Here is a 19403-nt window from a genome sequence, read left to right as displayed (position 1 = left end):
TGGAACGACAGACAGACAGACAGACAATGACAGACAGACAGAACAACAGACAAATAGATGGAACGACAGACGGACAGACAGACAAATAGATGGAACGACAGACAGACAGATAGATGGAACGACAGACGGACAGACAGAATGACAGACAGAAGAACAGACAAATAGATGGAATGACAGACAGACAAATAGATGGAACGACAGACAGACAGACAATGACAGACAGACAGAACAACAGACAAATAGATGGAATGACAGACAGACAGACAATGACAGACAGACAGAACAACAGACAAATAGATGGAATAACAGAACAGACAGAGATAGACAGACAGACAGAACGACAGACAAATAGATGGAACGACAGACGGACAGACAGACAAATAGATGGAACGACAGACAGACAAATAGATAGATAGATGGAACGACAGACGGACAGACAGAACGACAGACAGAACAACAGACAAATAGATGGAATGACAGACAGACAGACAATGACAGACAGACAGAACAACAGACAAATAGTTGGAATAACAGAACAGACAGATAGACAGACAGACAGACAGAATGACAGACAAATAGATGGAATGACAGACAGACCGATAGACAGAGATAGATGGAACGACAGACGGAACAACAGACAAATAGATGGAATAACAGAACAGACAGACAGAACGACAGACAGACAAATAGATGGAACGACAGACAGACAGACAGACAAATAGATGGAACGACAGACAGACAAATAGATAGATAGATAGATGGAACGACAGACGGACAGACAGAACGACAGACAGAACAACAGACAAATAGATGGAACGACAGACGGACAGACAGACAAATAGATGGAACGACAGAACAGACAGAGATAGACAGACAGAACGACAGACAAATAGATGGAACGACAGACAGACAGACAATGACAGACAGACAGAACAACAGACAAATAGATGGAACGACAGACAGACAGACAATGACAGACAGACAGAACAACAGACAAATAGATGGAACGACAGACGGACAGACAGACAAATAAATGGAACGACAGACAGACAAATAGATAGATGGAACGACAGACGGACAGACAGAACGACAGACAGAATAACAGACAAATAGATGGAACGACAGATGGACAGACAGACAAATAGATGGAACGACAGACAGACAGACAGAACGACAGACAAATAGATGGAATGACAGACAGACAAATAGATGGAACGACAGACAGACAGACAATGACAGACAGACAGAACAACAGACAAATAGATGGAACGACAGACGTACAGACAGACAAATAGATGGAACGACAGACGTACAGACAGACAAATAAATGGAACGACAGACAGACAAATAGATAGATGGAACGACAGACGGACAGACAGAACGACAGACAGAATAACAGACAAATAGATGGAACGACAGATGGACAGACAGACAAATAGATGGAAAGACAGACAGACAAATAGATAGATAGATGGAACGACAGACGGACAGACAGAACGACAGACAGAACAACAGACAGAACAACAGACAAATAGATGGAATGACAGACAGACAGACAATGACAGACAGACAGAACAACAGACAAATAGTTGGAATAACAGAACAGACAGATAGACAGACAGGCAGACAGACAGAATGACAGACAAATAGATGGAACGACAGACGGACAGACAGACAAATAGATGGAACGACAGACAGACAGATAGATGGAACGACAGACAGACAGACAGAACGACAGACAAATAGATGGAATGACAGACAGACAAATAGATGGAACGACAGACAGACAGACAGACAAATAGATGGAACGACAGACAGACAGACAGACAAATAGATGGAATGACAGACAGACAAATAGATGGAACGACAGACAGACAGACAGACAAATAGATGGAATGACAGACAGACAAATAGATGGAACGACAGACAGACAGACAGACAATGACAGACAGACAGAACAACAGACAAATAGATGGAACGACAGACGGACAGACAGACAAATAGATGGAACGACAGACAGACAGATAGATGGAACGACAGACGGACAGACAGAATGACAGACAGAAGAACAGACAAATAGATGGAATGACAGACAGACAAATAGATGGAACGACAGACAGACAGACAATGACAGACAGACAGAACAACAGACAAATAGATGGAATGACAGACAGACAGACAATGACAGACAGACAGAACAACAGACAAATAGATGGAATAACAGAACAGACAGAGATAGACAGACAGACAGAACGACAGACAAATAGATGGAACGACAGACGGACAGACAGACAAATAGATGGAACGACAGACAGACAAATAGATAGATAGATGGAACGACAGACGGACAGACAGAACGACAGACAGAACAACAGACAAATAGATGGAATGACAGACAGACAGACAATGACAGACAGACAGAACAACAGACAAATAGTTGGAATAACAGAACAGACAGATAGACAGACAGACAGACAGAATGACAGACAAATAGATGGAATGACAGACAGACCGATAGACAGAGATAGATGGAACGACAGACGGAACAACAGACAAATAGATGGAATAACAGAACAGACAGACAGAACGACAGACAGACAAATAGATGGAACGACAGACAGACAGACAGACAAATAGATGGAACGACAGACAGACAAATAGATAGATAGATAGATGGAACGACAGACGGACAGACAGAACGACAGACAGAACAACAGACAAATAGATGGAACGACAGACGGACAGACAGACAAATAGATGGAACGACAGAACAGACAGAGATAGACAGACAGACAGAACGACAGACAAATAGATGGAACGACAGACAGACAGACAATGACAGACAGACAGAACAACAGACAAATAGATGGAACGACAGACGGACAGACAGACAAATAAATGGAACGACAGACAGACAAATAGATAGATGGAACGACAGACGGACAGACAGAACGACAGACAGAATAACAGACAAATAGATGGAACGACAGATGGACAGACAGACAAATAGATGGAACGACAGACAGACAGACAGAACGACAGACAAATAGATGGAATGACAGACAGACAAATAGATGGAACGACAGACAGACAGACAATGACAGACAGACAGAACAACAGACAAATAGATGGAACGACAGACGTACAGACAGACAAATAGATGGAACGACAGACGTACAGACAGACAAATAAATGGAACGACAGACAGACAAATAGATAGATGGAACGACAGACGGACAGACAGAACGACAGACAGAATAACAGACAAATAGATGGAACGACAGATGGACAGACAGACAAATAGATGGAACGACAGACAGACAAATAGATAGATAGATGGAACGACAGACGGACAGACAGAACGACAGACAGAACAACAGACAGAACAACAGACAAATAGATGGAATGACAGACAGACAGACAATGACAGACAGACAGAACAACAGACAAATAGTTGGAATAACAGAACAGACAGATAGACAGACAGGCAGACAGACAGAATGACAGACAAATAGATGGAACGACAGACGGACAGACAGACAAATAGATGGAACGACAGACAGACAGATAGATGGAACGACAGACAGACAGACAGAACGACAGACAAATAGATGGAATGACAGACAGACAAATAGATGGAACGACAGACAGACAGACAGACAAATAGATGGAACGACAGACAGACAGACAAATAGATGGAATGACAGACAGACAAATAGATGGAACGACAGACAGACAGACAGACAAATAGATGGAATGACAGACAGACAAATAGATGGAACGACAGACAGACAGACAGACAATGACAGACAGACAGAACAACAGACAAATAGATGGAACGACAGACGGACAGACAGACAAATAGATGGAACGACAGACAGACAGATAGATGGAACGACAGACGGACAGACAGAATGACAGACAGAAGAACAGACAAATAGATGGAATGACAGACAGACAAATAGATGGAACGACAGACAGACAGACAATGACAGACAGACAGAACAACAGACAAATAGATGGAATGACAGACAGACAGACAATGACAGACAGACAGAACAACAGACAAATAGATGGAATAACAGAACAGACAGAGATAGACAGACAGACAGAACGACAGACAAATAGATGGAACGACAGACGGACAGACAGACAAATAGATGGAACGACAGACAGACAAATAGATAGATAGATGGAACGACAGACGGACAGACAGAACGACAGACAGAACAACAGACAAATAGATGGAATGACAGACAGACAGACAATGACAGACAGACAGAACAACAGACAAATAGTTGGAATAACAGAACAGACAGATAGACAGACAGACAGACAGAATGACAGACAAATAGATGGAATGACAGACAGACCGATAGACAGATAGATAGATGGAACGACAGACGGAACAACAGACAAATAGATGGAATAACAGAACAGACAGACAGACAGAATGACAGACAGACAGACAATGACAGAATGACAGACGGACAGAACAACAGACAAATAGATGGAATAACAGACAGAACAACAGAAAAATAGATGGGACAGACAGGACAGATTGATCTGAGTCCTGTGTTCATGAGGTGGTAGGGGTAAGGGAAGAGTTTCCTGTTTTAAATTCTTGGGGTTGAACATTACAGAGGACTCTTCTTGGTCCACACACACACACACACACACACACACACACACACACACACACACACACACACACACACCTCCACGGTCATTGGAAAAGCACAACAATGTCTATTTTTTGAGAAGATTAAAGAAACCAAGATTGCCTCAGAAACTTCTTGTTAACTTTCACCAGTGTGCAGTGGAGAGTGTACTAACATATTGCATCACACTTGGTATGGTAATTGTACAAGAGAGGAACAGAGGACTCTGCAACGAGGCACAAAAATGGCACAATATCACTGGCACACAGTTACCATCAGTTGAAGACATTTATTTGTCTAGATGTCAGAACTTCCAAAATAATTAGAGATTCCTCTCACCCTGGACACTACCTCTTTGATCTCTTCCCTTCGGGTACAGATTTACTCTCGCACCAAAAGACTGAAAAATTGCTTTTTTGCTAGAGCTATACAACTATTGAACACTTCCTGACTGGTTTCTCTATATAGATGTATATAAATTATATTTGTAATTTCACTACAAACTTTAAACAGATTTTTTAATATATACTTTTAATCTATATTGACATTTTTATATTTGTTGAGTTTGTCTATAATTTGTTGCCTTTTTTCATTTTTAATGTTGTTGTTTTACGTGTATTTTTGAGAATGTGGGATACAAACAAATTTTGTTGTTTTGCACAGCAGTACAATGATAGACAGACAGATAGATAGACAGATAGAACAACAGACAAATAAATGGAAAGACAGACAGATATCACCCTTTCTTTAACATGTATAGCATAATCTAACATACTGCTGATCACACTGATATCATATAAACATCAAATGGCTTGTTCAACACAAGCTCTTCCATCAAACAACACTGCAAACACACTCAGCATCATCATCACGAGTCCCTCGATTACATTCTTCATCAGACAGAAGCTAGAAGCGACCCTCCAGACCGTTACTGAAGCCCAAACGGGCTCCTCACACCCCTGTCCGAGAGAGGCGCTCTGGGGCAAACACACACCACATATACACACGTGCACATACACACGCCCACACAAACACACACAAGAGAGCATGAATGGAAAGCAAAGCCGGCGGGACACGAGCGGCAAGCGCGGAATTCTAGCCCACGTATCCTAGCAACAAGCTAGCGAGGGTCTTTTCAGCACATCGCTCGGGTAAAGACAGATTACTCGTTTTTTCCCCCCCTCTTCTGCCGGAGGCGTTTGGAACGAAGGTGGCAGAAATAGAAAATTTGTCTCTTTAGTCACTTTCTACATTTGCCCTCATGAGAAGCTGGAAAACCTCCAGCAATCCCCAAAGATATTGCGTGGGGCGGTAACTAATCACTTTCTGTGCACCAATGCAATATTGTACACTACAAAAACACACACATATATAACACACCCTTCCTGTAACACTGATGCCAAACATGCAATGTTGGGATAAGCGTGATTTTTAGGGATTCCCTGACCATAAGGCACTGGAATTTGGTGCAGATGCTGATATTTAAACGAAAAGTAAGATGAAATTCTGATGCTTGTAATGTAAATAACAGATCTTTATAGCAGTATAACATACTACTTGCATAAAATGCATATAAATATCAATACCTGCCAATAATATGTCTTAAGTTGATATTAAATGCTTAGTTTTATGATCAAAACTCTGTAGGATGGAAGCTTGTTTTCTGCCATGAAATAAAATAAAAAAGGTAACGGACTTCTCACAATTCTGACTTTTTTCTCAGAATTGCGAGATATTAAGTCAGAATTGCGTGATATAAAGTCAGAATTGCGAGATAAAGTCAGAATTGCGAGATATAAAGTCAGAATTGCGTGATATAAAGTCAGAATTGCGAGATATAAAGTCAGAATTGCGAGATATAAAGTCAGAATTGCGTGATATAAAGTCAGAATTGCGAGTTATAAAGTCAGAATTGCGAGTTATAAAGTCAGAATTGCGAGTTATAAAGTCAGAATTGCGAGATATAAAGTCAGAATTGTGAGATTTAAAGTCAGAATTGCGTGATATAAAGTCAGAATTGTGAGATTTAAAGTCAGAATTGCGTGATATAAAGTCAGAATTGTGAGATTTAAAGTCAGAATTGCGTGATATAAAGTCAAGTCACCTGATGATGACAGGATGATTATTTTTGGAAGAACTTTCCCTCAAAATTAAGTAAACTCTTAGTTATAATGCAATGTGTAATATCACTAAGTGTTTAATTTATAATATGATTCGCAGACTACTTTAATGGTTTTGTCAGGTGTTTATTAATCTTAGCTACATGCCAAAACATTGAGACAACATTTGATAGCTGAAGGGCTAAAACCAGAATATTTTTTCTAAACAACAAAAGCTGGATTCTTACACTCCTGAAGGGTCACCAAGAAAATGCTGATCTCCTCTTCATTATGGATATATTTTGGTCAGATATGCACCGTTGGTCACATCAAAGGCTCTTTGGCTAATTGTGAATGCAAGTGTCTTTACACAGTAAAGGATTGTGGGATTGGATGCTGAGGGTTCGCTCTGCTGGTCTTCAGCAGAATCACAAGACACGTAAATGAATGGTCCGTCTGAAGAGAGCAATAATTCACTGAGATGAGAACACAATGTTCTCTTCAGAGGAGATGTGAGTCTGTCTTTCCACACAAGAGCTTTAAATTAATGATTTTGAGAGCATTAGTGTCTTTACATCTTTCATGTCTTTCTCTATCAACGTCTAAACGGCCGTTCACACTTACAGCATTTTGCAGACTGATTTTCAAAGAGTTGGTGATTTGGCAATGTTAAGCAACAACCAAAGGATGCAACGCAATATAGCGCTAAAAGCTCTCTGTGTAAATCTGTGGCCTGTTAAGTTGCAGACATGAGGAACATGTATTTATTTCAGCACCCATTCTCCTACTGTTGTTTCTGCTGTAAACCGTAAATGCAAATGCACTGTAATACTGTAAAAAGTTATAAAGTCAGAATTGAGTGATAAAGTCAGAATTACGAGTTATAAAGTCAGAATTGCGTGATATAAAGTCAGAATAGCGCGATATAAAGTCAGAATTGCGCGATATAAAGTCAGAATTGAGTGATATAGTCAGAATTGTGAGATATAAAGTCAGAATTGCGAGATATAAAGCCAGAATTGAGTGATATAAAGTCAGAATTACGAGTTATAAAGTCAGAATTGCGAGATATAAAGTCAGAATTACGAGTTATAAAGTCAGAATTGCGAATTATAAAGTCAGAATTGCGAGATATAAAGTCAGAATTGCGCGATATAAAGTCAGAATTGAGTGATATAAAGTCAGAATTACGAGTTATAAAGTCAGAATTGCGAGTTATAAAGTCAGAATTGCGCAATATAAAGTCAGAATTGCGCGATATAAAGTCAGAATTGCGCGATATAAAGTCAGAATTGCGAGATATAAAGTCAGAATTGAGTGATATAAAGTCAGAATTACGAGTTATAAAGTCAGAATTGCGCGATATAAAGCCAGAATTGCGCGATATAAAGTCAGAATTGAGCGATATAAAGCCAGAATTGCGAGATAGTCAGAATTGCGCGATATAAAGTCAGAATTGTATGATATAAAGTCAGAATTGCAAGATAAAGTCAGAATTGCGTGATATAGTCATAATTGCGTGATATAGTCAGAATTGCAAGATAAAGTCAGAATTGCGAGATATAAAGTCAGAATTGCGAGTTATAGTCAGAATTGAGTGATATAAAGTCAGAATTGCGAGTTATAAAGTCAGAATTGAGTGATATAAATTCAGAATTGCGTGATATAAAGTCAGAATTGCGAGTTATAAAGTCAGAATTGCGCGATATAAAGTCAGAATTGCGCGATATAAAGTCAGAATTGAGCGATATAAAGTCAGAATTGAGCGATATAAAGTCAGAATTGCGAGATATAAAGTCAGAATTGCGCGATATAAAGTCAGAATTGCGAGATATAAAGTCAGAATTGCGAGTTATAGTCAGAATTGAGTGATATAAAGTCAGAATTGCGAGTTATAAAGTCAGAATTGAGTGATATAAATTCAGAATTGCGTGATATAAAGTCAGAATTGCGAGTTATAAAGTCAGAATTGCGCGATATAAAGTCAGAATTGCGCGATATAAAGTCAGAATTGAGCGATATAAAGTCAGAATTGAGCGATATAAAGTCAGAATTGCGAGATATAAAGTCAGAATTGCGCGATATAAAGTCAGAATTGCGCGATATAAAGTCAGAATTGCGCGATATAAAGTCAGAATTGCATGATATAAAGTCAGAATTGCAAGATAGTCAGAATTGCGTGATATAGTCATAATTGCGTGATATAGTCAGAATTGCAAGATAAAGTCAGAATTGCGAGATATAAAGTCAGAATTGCGAGTTATAGTCAGAATTGAGTGATATAAAGTCAGAATTGAGTGATATAAAGTCAGAATTGCGAGATATAAAGTCAGAATTGCGAGTTATAGTCAGAATTGAGTGATATAAAGTCAGAATTGAGTGATATAAAGTCAGAATTGCGCGATATAAAGTCAGAATTGCGCGATATAAAGTCAGAATTGCGCGATATAAAGTCAGAATTGCGCGATATAAAGTCAGAATTGAGCGATATAAAGCCAGAATTGCGCGATATAAAGTCAGAATTGCGCGATATAAAGCCAGAATTGCGCGATATAAAGCCAGAATTGCGCGATATAAAGCCAGAATTGCGCGATATAAAGTCAGAATTGAGCGATATAAAGTCAGAATTGCGAGATATAAAGTCAGAATTGCGCGATATAAAGTCAGAATTGCGCGATATAAAGTCAGAATTGCATGATATAAAGTCAGAATTGCAAGATAAAGTCAGAATTGCGTGATATAGTCATAATTGCGTGATATAGTCAGAATTGCAAGATAAAGTCAGAATTGCGAGATATAAAGTCAGAATTGCGAGATATAAAGTCAGAATTGAGTGATATAAAGTCAGAATTGCAAGATAAAGTCATAATTGCGTGATATAGTCAGAATTGCGAGATATAAAGTCAGAATTGAGTGATATAAAGTCAGAATTGCAAGATATAAAGTGAGAATTCTAAAAGTTGTAACTTCTTCCTGAGTCTCTCCATCAGTGTCGACTCCGGTTTGAACAATGTACGGCTGAAAACTTTCGTCATTTTGGCTGCGTGAGATTGTCCTATTTTGTTGTTTTTGAGCTGTTAAAGCTCCGCCCTCTTCTGGAAAGGGGGCCGGGAGCAGCAGCTCATTTGCATTTAAAGGGACACACACAAAAATGACGTGTTTTTGCTCACACCCAAATAGGAGCAAATTTGACAAGCTATAATAAATGATCTGTGGGGGATTTCGAGCTGAAACTTCACACACACATTCTGGAGACACCAGAGACTGATATTACATCTTGTGAAAGAGGCGTTACTGGTCTCCTTTAAACAATCTACTCTTATTAATTCTACCATTGTTCTTCTATAGTGTCACACTGAACTGACCGACAGCTTCAATGATTATAAAAGAAGTGCTCTTTACTTTCTATGTAATTCAGTCACAATTTGAAGAAAAGGGGCAATGCCGTGGTGGCACCAGTGTGACCTCTAACAAAATTTAGTTGCACTGGCAGGAAAATATGATGCACGTCTCTCTCTACAGGAAAAATACTAAAACTATAAATCTAAAACTCTGAATCTAAACTGTAAAGTAAACATCATGTCCTCATCTTCAGGTCAATCTGAAGCTTCTACAGATGAAAAACACAGAAGACAGGAACACTGTATCGTCACCTGCTATGATCACAAACATCCATTAGAAAGACAGACAAAGTGCGTATTCATGCCCCACCGCTGGTGAAAAGGAGTTTTAGTGAAATAATGGAGCCACATCATGCTTTTCTATGCTCTTAAAGGTGAAGCATGTCATTTTTGAATGTTAAAACACTTATCTCATCCTAGTTTGATGTGCAGAGTACCACATGACCAGTTAAGAGCTTAGACACATGTATTCGTTTACAATCACAATGAGACATGTGCCATTTAAACTTTGTTTCAAAAAGAACATTCATCAACACAAGAAAACTGCACTTGTTAAACAGTATTTAAACAGCCTGACATGTTAACTTCTCACACTGCCTTTTAAAGGACAAACGTACACTATTAAGTGCGTTTCACATAAAGCGCAATAACTGTAATAACTATAATCATAAAGTTTTAATAATCAAACTCTTTGAGAATAGGGAAGTTCACACCACAAAGACACAGAAACGATATTGTTGTATCACTCTCAGAGTGATATTTTTCCCAGCTGATGATGATAAAAAACAATGACAGCCAATCAGAATCCACTATATTATGACATTTTTATGTATTTAGGCTCTACTAGAACAGGTTTTCATGCTTGAATGTTATTTTTGACATTGTTGCAGCTCCTCTCTTCCTATTCTGTCAGTAACACTCTGTTCAGTTCCTGTCTCTATGAAGCCCCTCCTTCTAAAAAGCACAATGTGCTCTGATTGGTCGGCTGGAGCAGTGTGTTGTGATTGGTGTTTTGGAAATGTTCTGCCAATTACCATAAACACATTGTGCTTATAATAAACAGAACAGTATTGTGTGTTGGTGTGGAGTGGATGCTAATATAGTTATTTTCATAGTTATCGTTCTTGTTGTGAATGGGCCTTTAGTTGAGTCAGATCACATGATACCAGACTGACATGTGAAATCATTACTCCAGCAGCCTAAAGTGACTCCAGGTTAAAGTGAACACTCACCAGATAGACGTGGTCCTGGTCCTGGAAAGCGTGTTGAAGCTGAGGGATCCAGGGACTGGAGTTCAAGGCCAGGATGGTTCTCTCCTCCTCAAAGAACGCCACCTTCACAAGACAGAAGAATTTAGTTTCATGGGATCCTTCGACACATGCAAACAGATACCAGTTAACTCAGTGTGTTACGCAGTCCATTCATCGAATCATGTTGCAGTCAAACACGACAAGCACTAAAAGAAAAGTGAAACTTTCTTGAGTAAATCTTTCGCCCTGATGTGAAATTCCCAATTGCATGGATTTCAATTGAAATGACTGGATTTTGCTGGTGAACAACAGTAAATGTGGCCGTACACTAATTCCTGATCAGGGTGAACCGATCAGTCGTCCACAAACCAAAGTTGTGTTTCAGTTCTGATATCCAGTTCTGTTTGTGTAAGATGAAGTTTTTGTTTAGTGCTCAGAAGCAAGTAAACTAGATCCCGACTTTCCCAAACAGGTGAAAGTTTCCAAGTAAACTGTCTCTCCTAACACTTGAAATAAAACTCAGCAACTCCGAACATATTTAAAGACGCAATGAAACAAAAATAGCGACAGATGTTCTCTTCTGTATAGTGACGTTCATCCGAGTTAGGCAGATTATCAAAAATAAAGAGTAGGGCAGGACTTGATTCTATGCTTCACCGTTGACTGGATGTTGAAAAGTGGGCGTGGCTCTCACAGAGAGTCTCAAGACCCAGTTATGACATTTTTCTTTAAAATTAAGGTTAAAAAAAATGCACAGATGAATCATTCACAATAATATGCATTAAGAAAAAAAAGGTGAATTTTAATTTCATGCCAACTTTAATGTTTAATACGGAGCTGTGATGAGCAGGATTTTGCACCAATGATGATTCACTATTGGCCGAGTAGAAGTAGTGACAGAAGAAACTAAACTAACTCTTCCAGAATAACATGCAACACTAGCGCCCTATGAAATCCATTTATTTTTTCCATTTAAAATTTTCTTGGACTCCATTTTAATGGTTAAATAAAATGTTAGTAATCAAAAAGCATGTCGAATTAATTGAAATCATGAAACTTATACAATTTAACAACAATTTAAAAGTTCAACAAAAATTTAATTTTTTAGGGCCCTATGAAATGTTTTTTTTTCTTCTTCAAATTCCATTTTATTTTGACCAAATTCTGTGTTTTCTGTGATAAGTTATCTACATTCCATTTTAATTGTTTAATTAATTTTTAATAGTCAAGAAACATGTCTAATTAATTGAATTCATAAAAAAAAAAAAAAAACAGTTTTTTAAAATTAATTTCCATGAAATGTTTTTTTTTTTTTCCTAGAAATTTTTCGTTGTGTATTTTAATTTTTCTGGCAATCAAATGAAGGCATAAAACATTAATTTAATGTATCTTTTGATCATATGAAATTAAACTTTTTTTTCCCCAAAGTGCTACACAACAGAGCTTTACTGTTAAAAAAAACATGGAAGAAAAATTGATTATTCCTTAAAAAAAAAAAAAAAGCTTAAATAATAATTTATTATTGTTATTATTAGTGTGGGTATTATTATTCCATTGAGATGTAGCTAAATTCTACTGTAATATATTTTTCTGTCAATTTCTTCAAGTTAAACAGAACTTTTATTTTGACGTGAAGACCTTTGAGTTTCTGTGTGTTTATGATATGATGGCGATAGTTTTTCTCAAATTAAATGGTAAAATGCTCATGAAGTGACTCTCAGAGCGACTCTGGAGATGAAGTTCATGTGTTTATGTCCTCATATAGTAAGACGGCAGAGGCTGAAAAACATGTGCTTCAGTGTGTGTGTGGGAAATGAAACCATTAATTCACAGAGACATGCAGAACATGCAGGATTCATATTTAAATAGACTTTTAAATGAAATCAATCAATTTGATTTTTATTTATTCATCAAAAATTTGACAAATTTGAGTTATGACTGGATTCAGTGATTCCATCTACGTTTTCTGCATCGTTGCAGAAACGAAAAGTTTTCACCACAGGACACAACGCTTCACGTGACTCACCTGGTCCTGAGAACGCAGGCTGGTTTTCTCCATGATCTTCATGGCGTACACGTCTCCCGTCGCTCTCTCCTTCACCACCTGCACCTCAGAGAAGTGTCCCCTTCCCACGATCCCCCTCACCTCAAAATCCCTCTTACCAGGGAGCAGTTCCTGAACTTCAGCCACCACTTCAGAATCTGAAACACACAAACCACCACCATCACAACACCACCAAAACAAGAACTAAATGGCTATTTGATTGATTTCATATTGACAACGCGACAGGCACTTGCATTTATTGACAAAGCTGGCCACATGTTTGATCTTCATGAGCTCCGGGGTGGCGCACTCTTGATAGAGCAGCAGCAAAGCATCGATCAGTCCTTCTCTGGTCACTCCGTTCGCTCCTGCAGAGCCCGACACACTGCACTTCCCCTGAAAACACACAAACATCCACACTAAGTTTTTGTTTAGTGTTGTAAAAGTCTCAGTAAACTCGAGAGGAAATCGCTCACCTGCAGCAGCTGATTGAGTCGAGCGCAGCGGCTTGTGATGGAGTCGCCCGCCGCCAGATCTTTAACACTGCTGTGACCTCCATACTTAAACTTCAACATCACTGCAGGACAAACATGATCAAGACATTCAGTGCCTGATGTCACACATAATGGCTGTGTTCCAATCCTAGTGTGCTTCCTACTTAGACAGCAGTTATGATGCCAGGAAATGCTGTCCAAGTAGGGAGCTCACTAGGATTTGAGACACGTGCAAACTGTATTAGTGCAATTAGTGCATTGTAGTTTTATTAAAGGGTTAGTTCACCCAAAAATGAAAATTCTGTCATTAATTACTCTCCCTCATGTCGTTCCACACCCGTAAGACCTTCGTTCATCTTCAGAACACAAATTAAGATATTTTTGATGAAACCCGATGGCTCATTGAGGCCTGAGCAATGACATTTCCTCTCTCAAGATCCATTAATGTACTAAAAACATATTTAAATCTTCGGAAGCTTCGGAGCGTTATGAATCAGTGTGTCGAATCATAATTCGGATCACGTGTCAAACCGCCAAACTGCTGAAATCACATGACTTTGGCGCTCCAAACCGCTGATTCGACACACTGATTCATAACGCTCCGAAGCTTCCTGAAGCAGTGTTTTGAAATCGTCCATCACTAAATAAGTCGTTATTTTGATTTTTTGGCGCACCAAAAATATTCTCATCGCTTTATAATATTAATATTGAACCACTGTACTCACATGAACTGATTTAAATATGTTTTTAGTACATTAATGGATCTTGAGAGAGGAAATGTCATTGCTCAGGCCTCACTGAGCCATCGGATTTCATCAAAAATATCTTAATTTGTCTTCCGAAGATTATCGAAGGTCTTACGGGTGTGGAACGACATGAGGGAGAGTAATTAATGACAGAATTTTCATTTTTGGGTGAACTAACCCTTTAACTTAGACGCAAAATGTAATATTTGTCTTTTTAAGAATTAACGTCACACGACAGGAATATTTATAGTGAATATTAATCAGATAACCTACACTAATTGCAAAATATAAATCCATTTGTAACGGTGTTCATCAACAATAATGGATAAACAACTAGAAGCAGATTGTAAACAGAATATAAACGCTTGACCATGACAGCAAACTACACGTCATTATACACACATTTTTAATATTTTGCGAAAGTAAAATGACATTACGAAGACAAAATGACATTCTGAAATCATTCAAAATGAGATTAATTGATATTATTAATCGACATATTTCAGTTTGACACATTTACCGTCGAGTTCATATCGATCGTGTTTAACACACACATTGAGAACCATTTAGAAAGAAATCTAGAAATATGCTCACCAGATGTTCATGTGAGAATATCTGAAGTAATAAAAGAGATTAATCTCATTTAGATGAACATCTCTGACTGACTGAAAACCGAAACCGTTTCCTGATGAATTTCAAATTTTGCGCGTTCAGCGCGACAGCTCATTGGTCGACGCACCTGAAATGCGTCACGACGTTCGCTTAAGCTCCGCCCACAATCATCATTCCCTGCGACAAATCGTTTTGTTGTTGTTTTTATTGGGTAATATAATCTAGAATTATGAAGAACATACAATATAAACGTGAATTATATTATAATTGTAAACATCTAAAGCTTCAAAATCTCACTGTTCAACTGGGAATAGATCACTTTTGCTAAATAAAAATAATCAAAAGTACGTTACATTTTAAAAATAATCCAATTTAAGTATCTTGAGATTTTCACAATAGTAGTTAAAAACTTTTTGTATAAAAATGTTACAAATTGAATTTGCAACTATAATTAATCTATATACTCTATAAATAACTTTTTTGTTGTTTTTATTTATTTATTTTTATTGCAATATTAACAAACAGAACAAATTTGTAGCCTACATGCAAAAAATAAACAATATTTCAAATAAAAAAAAAATTATGGTTCAATAGAAACATGTAAGAAACCAATAATCCTAAAAATTAGAGAAGAGAAAAAGAGGGCAAATAAATAAAGAAACAAATATATTAAGGAAGAATATTAAACATGGCACAAATTCTGGATGTTTTAATTGCTTTCTTGCTAACAGAAGCTGAAATTGTATTTAAATACGTCTTCAATTCTTGTTTGAAAAAGTTTACTTTTCATGCATTTACATTTATGGATATAAAACTTTCCAATAAATAAAAGAAGGTTTATACAAAAACTTCATTAAGTAGATTCTTGTCTTTAACATATAACCCAAAAAGAATGTGTTTATATGATAAAGAAAAATGACAAAAAACATTTTGGACAATCAGAGCATCAATATTATTCCAGAAAGACCAAGTAAAGGGACGGTTTTAGAGGAGGCTTCACAAAAGTACCATATAAATAACTATATTCCACTTTTTCATTCTCATAAATGAAAGGTCAAGTCAAGCACATTGCATTATGGGATGCATTTAGGACTTTAACGCATTAACAGACTGATTCAGCAAATCTCAGTATGAGAAGCAGAACTCAGAGGGTTTGGATGAAGTTTTCATGTCGGCAGGTTACATTACAACTCGCTGACCTTTGACACAGAACATCTGACAAGCTGCAGAGAACAACATTTCTCTTATTGAGTCTCATTGGCTTGTGAAGATCTGGTTTCCCTGGCGATGCCTGTGAGCGCCATGGCAACAGCCTCCCCGAGCTGTGACGGAGAGAGACATGGGAAATTATAGAGACGTAAGAGAGAAAATAGAAACGATTCGAGACGAGACTCACGGGTCATTACAACAATCACGACAGGACGGACACAAGGATCGAGAAACCCTCAAATCATCTGCCTGAACTGACATAAATACACTAATTAATCTCATAATCAGCATCGTGGAGATCAAATATGATCATTTAAAGACACAGAAATCACAATTCTGTCCTTATTCGCTCATTCAAAACCTGTTATTTTGGCACAAAGAGAGAAATCTGTCACAAAAACACTAAAATTGTTTCACACGACTTTTGCATATCAAACTCACATGCATTTGGATCACACACACTTTTAATTAATAAATGCAATGTGATGCATGTCAGAAATGAAAATCATGCTTATTATTGACTATTTGCATCTATATGGTTGTATTTAAATAATCAGATTAGAAAGGAAATCAGCATAAGTATGATCATGATTAAAATACGGCTATATCTGTTGAACAAGCAATATTTAATAAATTATAATGTATGTAGTTATGTATGTATGTATGACTGACAAATATGCATCACATGACGTTTATTAGTTTATGTTAAAAAGGTGTGATCCAAATGGATGGAAGTTTTATATGCAATTCAAATACTTGAATCTTAAACTTAGGCTTAAATATTTTTGAAGCGCTCCTGAAGCTTTGAAATCTCACGCGTGTCATGTTTGCTTATGATAAACACAAGATCTGCTGATGCTGTAATGACTAATTATTCATAATCCAAAAATGATTAGTCATCACATCATCAGAAGATCTTGTGTTTTTCATAACCAAACATGACACACGTTCAGATATGCAGAATGAGATGTGAGTTTGGCAGCGTTTAGGGAGGTTTTCCAGTGAATAATGACTTAAATTTAAGTCTGTCCTTTTTATAAAGCATCAAAGGACTTTCAATATAAAGCACGAGTCACTGTTATGATGCAGCAGATGGAAAACACCCTCATCACGCCGCAGTCTAATGCATCATACCACGACACGTTACTCAACACACACACTGTATATCTCCTGTTGAAGCAGTTTTACTTCTCAAGCTCATGAAGGAGCAGATGGAGACACGACCTCTCGGGTCACGGCACCAGCGGGAACACAAATCAGGACATCTGGAGCTGAAACTATTACACACGTTCATTGAGATGCACAGATCTGATCTTTTGACCTGATATCTGTGTTTACGTTAATTCTGTTGGTGATCGCTGTATGTGATATGGTTGACCCTCGGGTTTTGAACGGCCGTGGTATTAAAATTATTTACATAATTCACATCAGGTGGTACCATGATTACCCGTCAGAAGGGCTGGGTAGGTTACTTTTAAAATGTATTTCACTACAGATTACAAAATACATGTTTTAAAAAGTAATTCGTAACATATTTCGTTAGATTACCCAAGTTTTGTAACTTAATCTAAATACTTTAGAATACTAAGTATGTAACACAATTACAAATTTTTCTCACAATTCTGACTTTTTTCTCAGAATTGCATGATATAAAGTTGCAATTGAGAGTTATAAAGTCAGAATTCTGAGATATAAACTCGCAATTTCCCAGAAAAAAGTCTGAATTGCAAGTTTTTAATCACGCAATTCTGACTTTATAACTTGCATTTACGAGTTTATTTCTTCCCATTCTGACTTTATAAAATGCAACTGAGTTTAAATCGTGCAATTCTGAGAAAAAAGTTCAGAACTGTAAGATGCAAACTCGCAATTGCAAGGAAAAAGTCAGAATTGTGAGATAAAAAGTTGCAATTACCATTTTTTCCTCACAAACAACTATCGCAAAACATGAAAACAGTCGTGGATTATCAGGTGATGACAGGAGCGTTCAGATTCAAGGGTACAGACATTTTTGAATGGGGCATTTTTATAAATTCAGTCATTTTGTCTTGTGGAATATATGTAAACATGTTGCATGTGAAATATCTTATTCAGGACAGTACTAAATAAAAATAACTTGCAATTTTTATGATCCCTCTTATATTGTAAAAATGATTAAAATGTTGCATATTCTGCAAGAGGAATGAATCTTAAATGTAGCGGATGCTTTTGCAGACTGTCAGAGTCAGAGAATCACCAATTACATTAATTACCGTCACAGTTTACATTCATTTTTTAATGAAATTCAAAGTAATCACTTTGGTAATCTAAAATACTTTTCAGTTGTAATTTGATTACAGTTACTCAAATTTGGTATTTTAAATACGTAACTAAGTTACATGTATTTCCGTCAGCATGGAAAAGTTCAGATCTGACTGAATGAATATATACTAGAAAATAACAGTATTTTCTTTTGTTATTTTATCTATGGTTCGTTTAGATGTAGAATTCTGAAGTACCATCACAAGATTATATTTATTTTGATGAATTCAAATAAATTGACAAGAGTGAGTGTGATTTACTTGTATGTTGCAAGTGCATTCTGGGTGTCACCTGTAGAAATTTCTATTTGGCCTGAACAGACAGGGGTCCTAAAAAGCATTTGTTCACTTAAGTGACTCTTAATAATGAAGTCTTTCATGCTTATAAAGTCTAAATTTATTTGGATCAAACATACAGTAAAAATTTGATATATTATTCCAATGTAAATCAGCTGTGTTCTATGTGAATACATTTTAAAATGTAATTTATTCCTGTGATCAAAGCTGAATTTTCAGCATCATTACTCCAGTCTTCAGTGTCACATGATCCTTCAGAAATCATTCTAAACTAAGATAAATAAATTCAT

General features: G+C 37.2%; 1 protein-coding gene across 10 annotated transcripts in view; it reads right to left on the bottom strand.

Annotated features, from left to right (window-relative positions):
• Nucleotides 1-15408, bottom strand: part of cita (citron rho-interacting serine/threonine kinase a) — an 87388-nt gene extending 71980 nt beyond the window's left edge. For 9 of the 10 annotated variants that reach the window (XM_067407621.1, XM_067407622.1, XM_067407626.1 and 6 more), the window contains exons 1-5: nt 15290-15408; nt 13932-14032; nt 13710-13851; nt 13438-13613; nt 11394-11495 (exon numbers count right to left, since the gene is read on the bottom strand). In XM_067407621.1, the coding sequence (XP_067263722.1) occupies nt 11394-11495; nt 13438-13613; nt 13710-13851; nt 13932-14030 (519 nt within the window). In that variant the 5' untranslated portion in view covers nt 14031-14032; nt 15290-15408. Of the gene's footprint in view, nt 1-7008; nt 7127-11393; nt 11496-13437; nt 13614-13709; nt 13852-13931; nt 14033-15289 lie in introns of those variants that run through there. The other variant, XM_067407630.1, reaches the window with a different exon arrangement.
• Between the last annotated feature and the right edge of the window lie 3995 nt (nt 15409-19403).

This window comes from Chanodichthys erythropterus, chromosome 13 (assembly GCF_024489055.1).
Source record: "Chanodichthys erythropterus isolate Z2021 chromosome 13, ASM2448905v1, whole genome shotgun sequence".
NCBI lineage: Eukaryota > Metazoa > Chordata > Actinopteri > Cypriniformes > Xenocyprididae > Chanodichthys > Chanodichthys erythropterus.
This window is presented reverse-complemented; position numbering and strand designations above follow the sequence as displayed.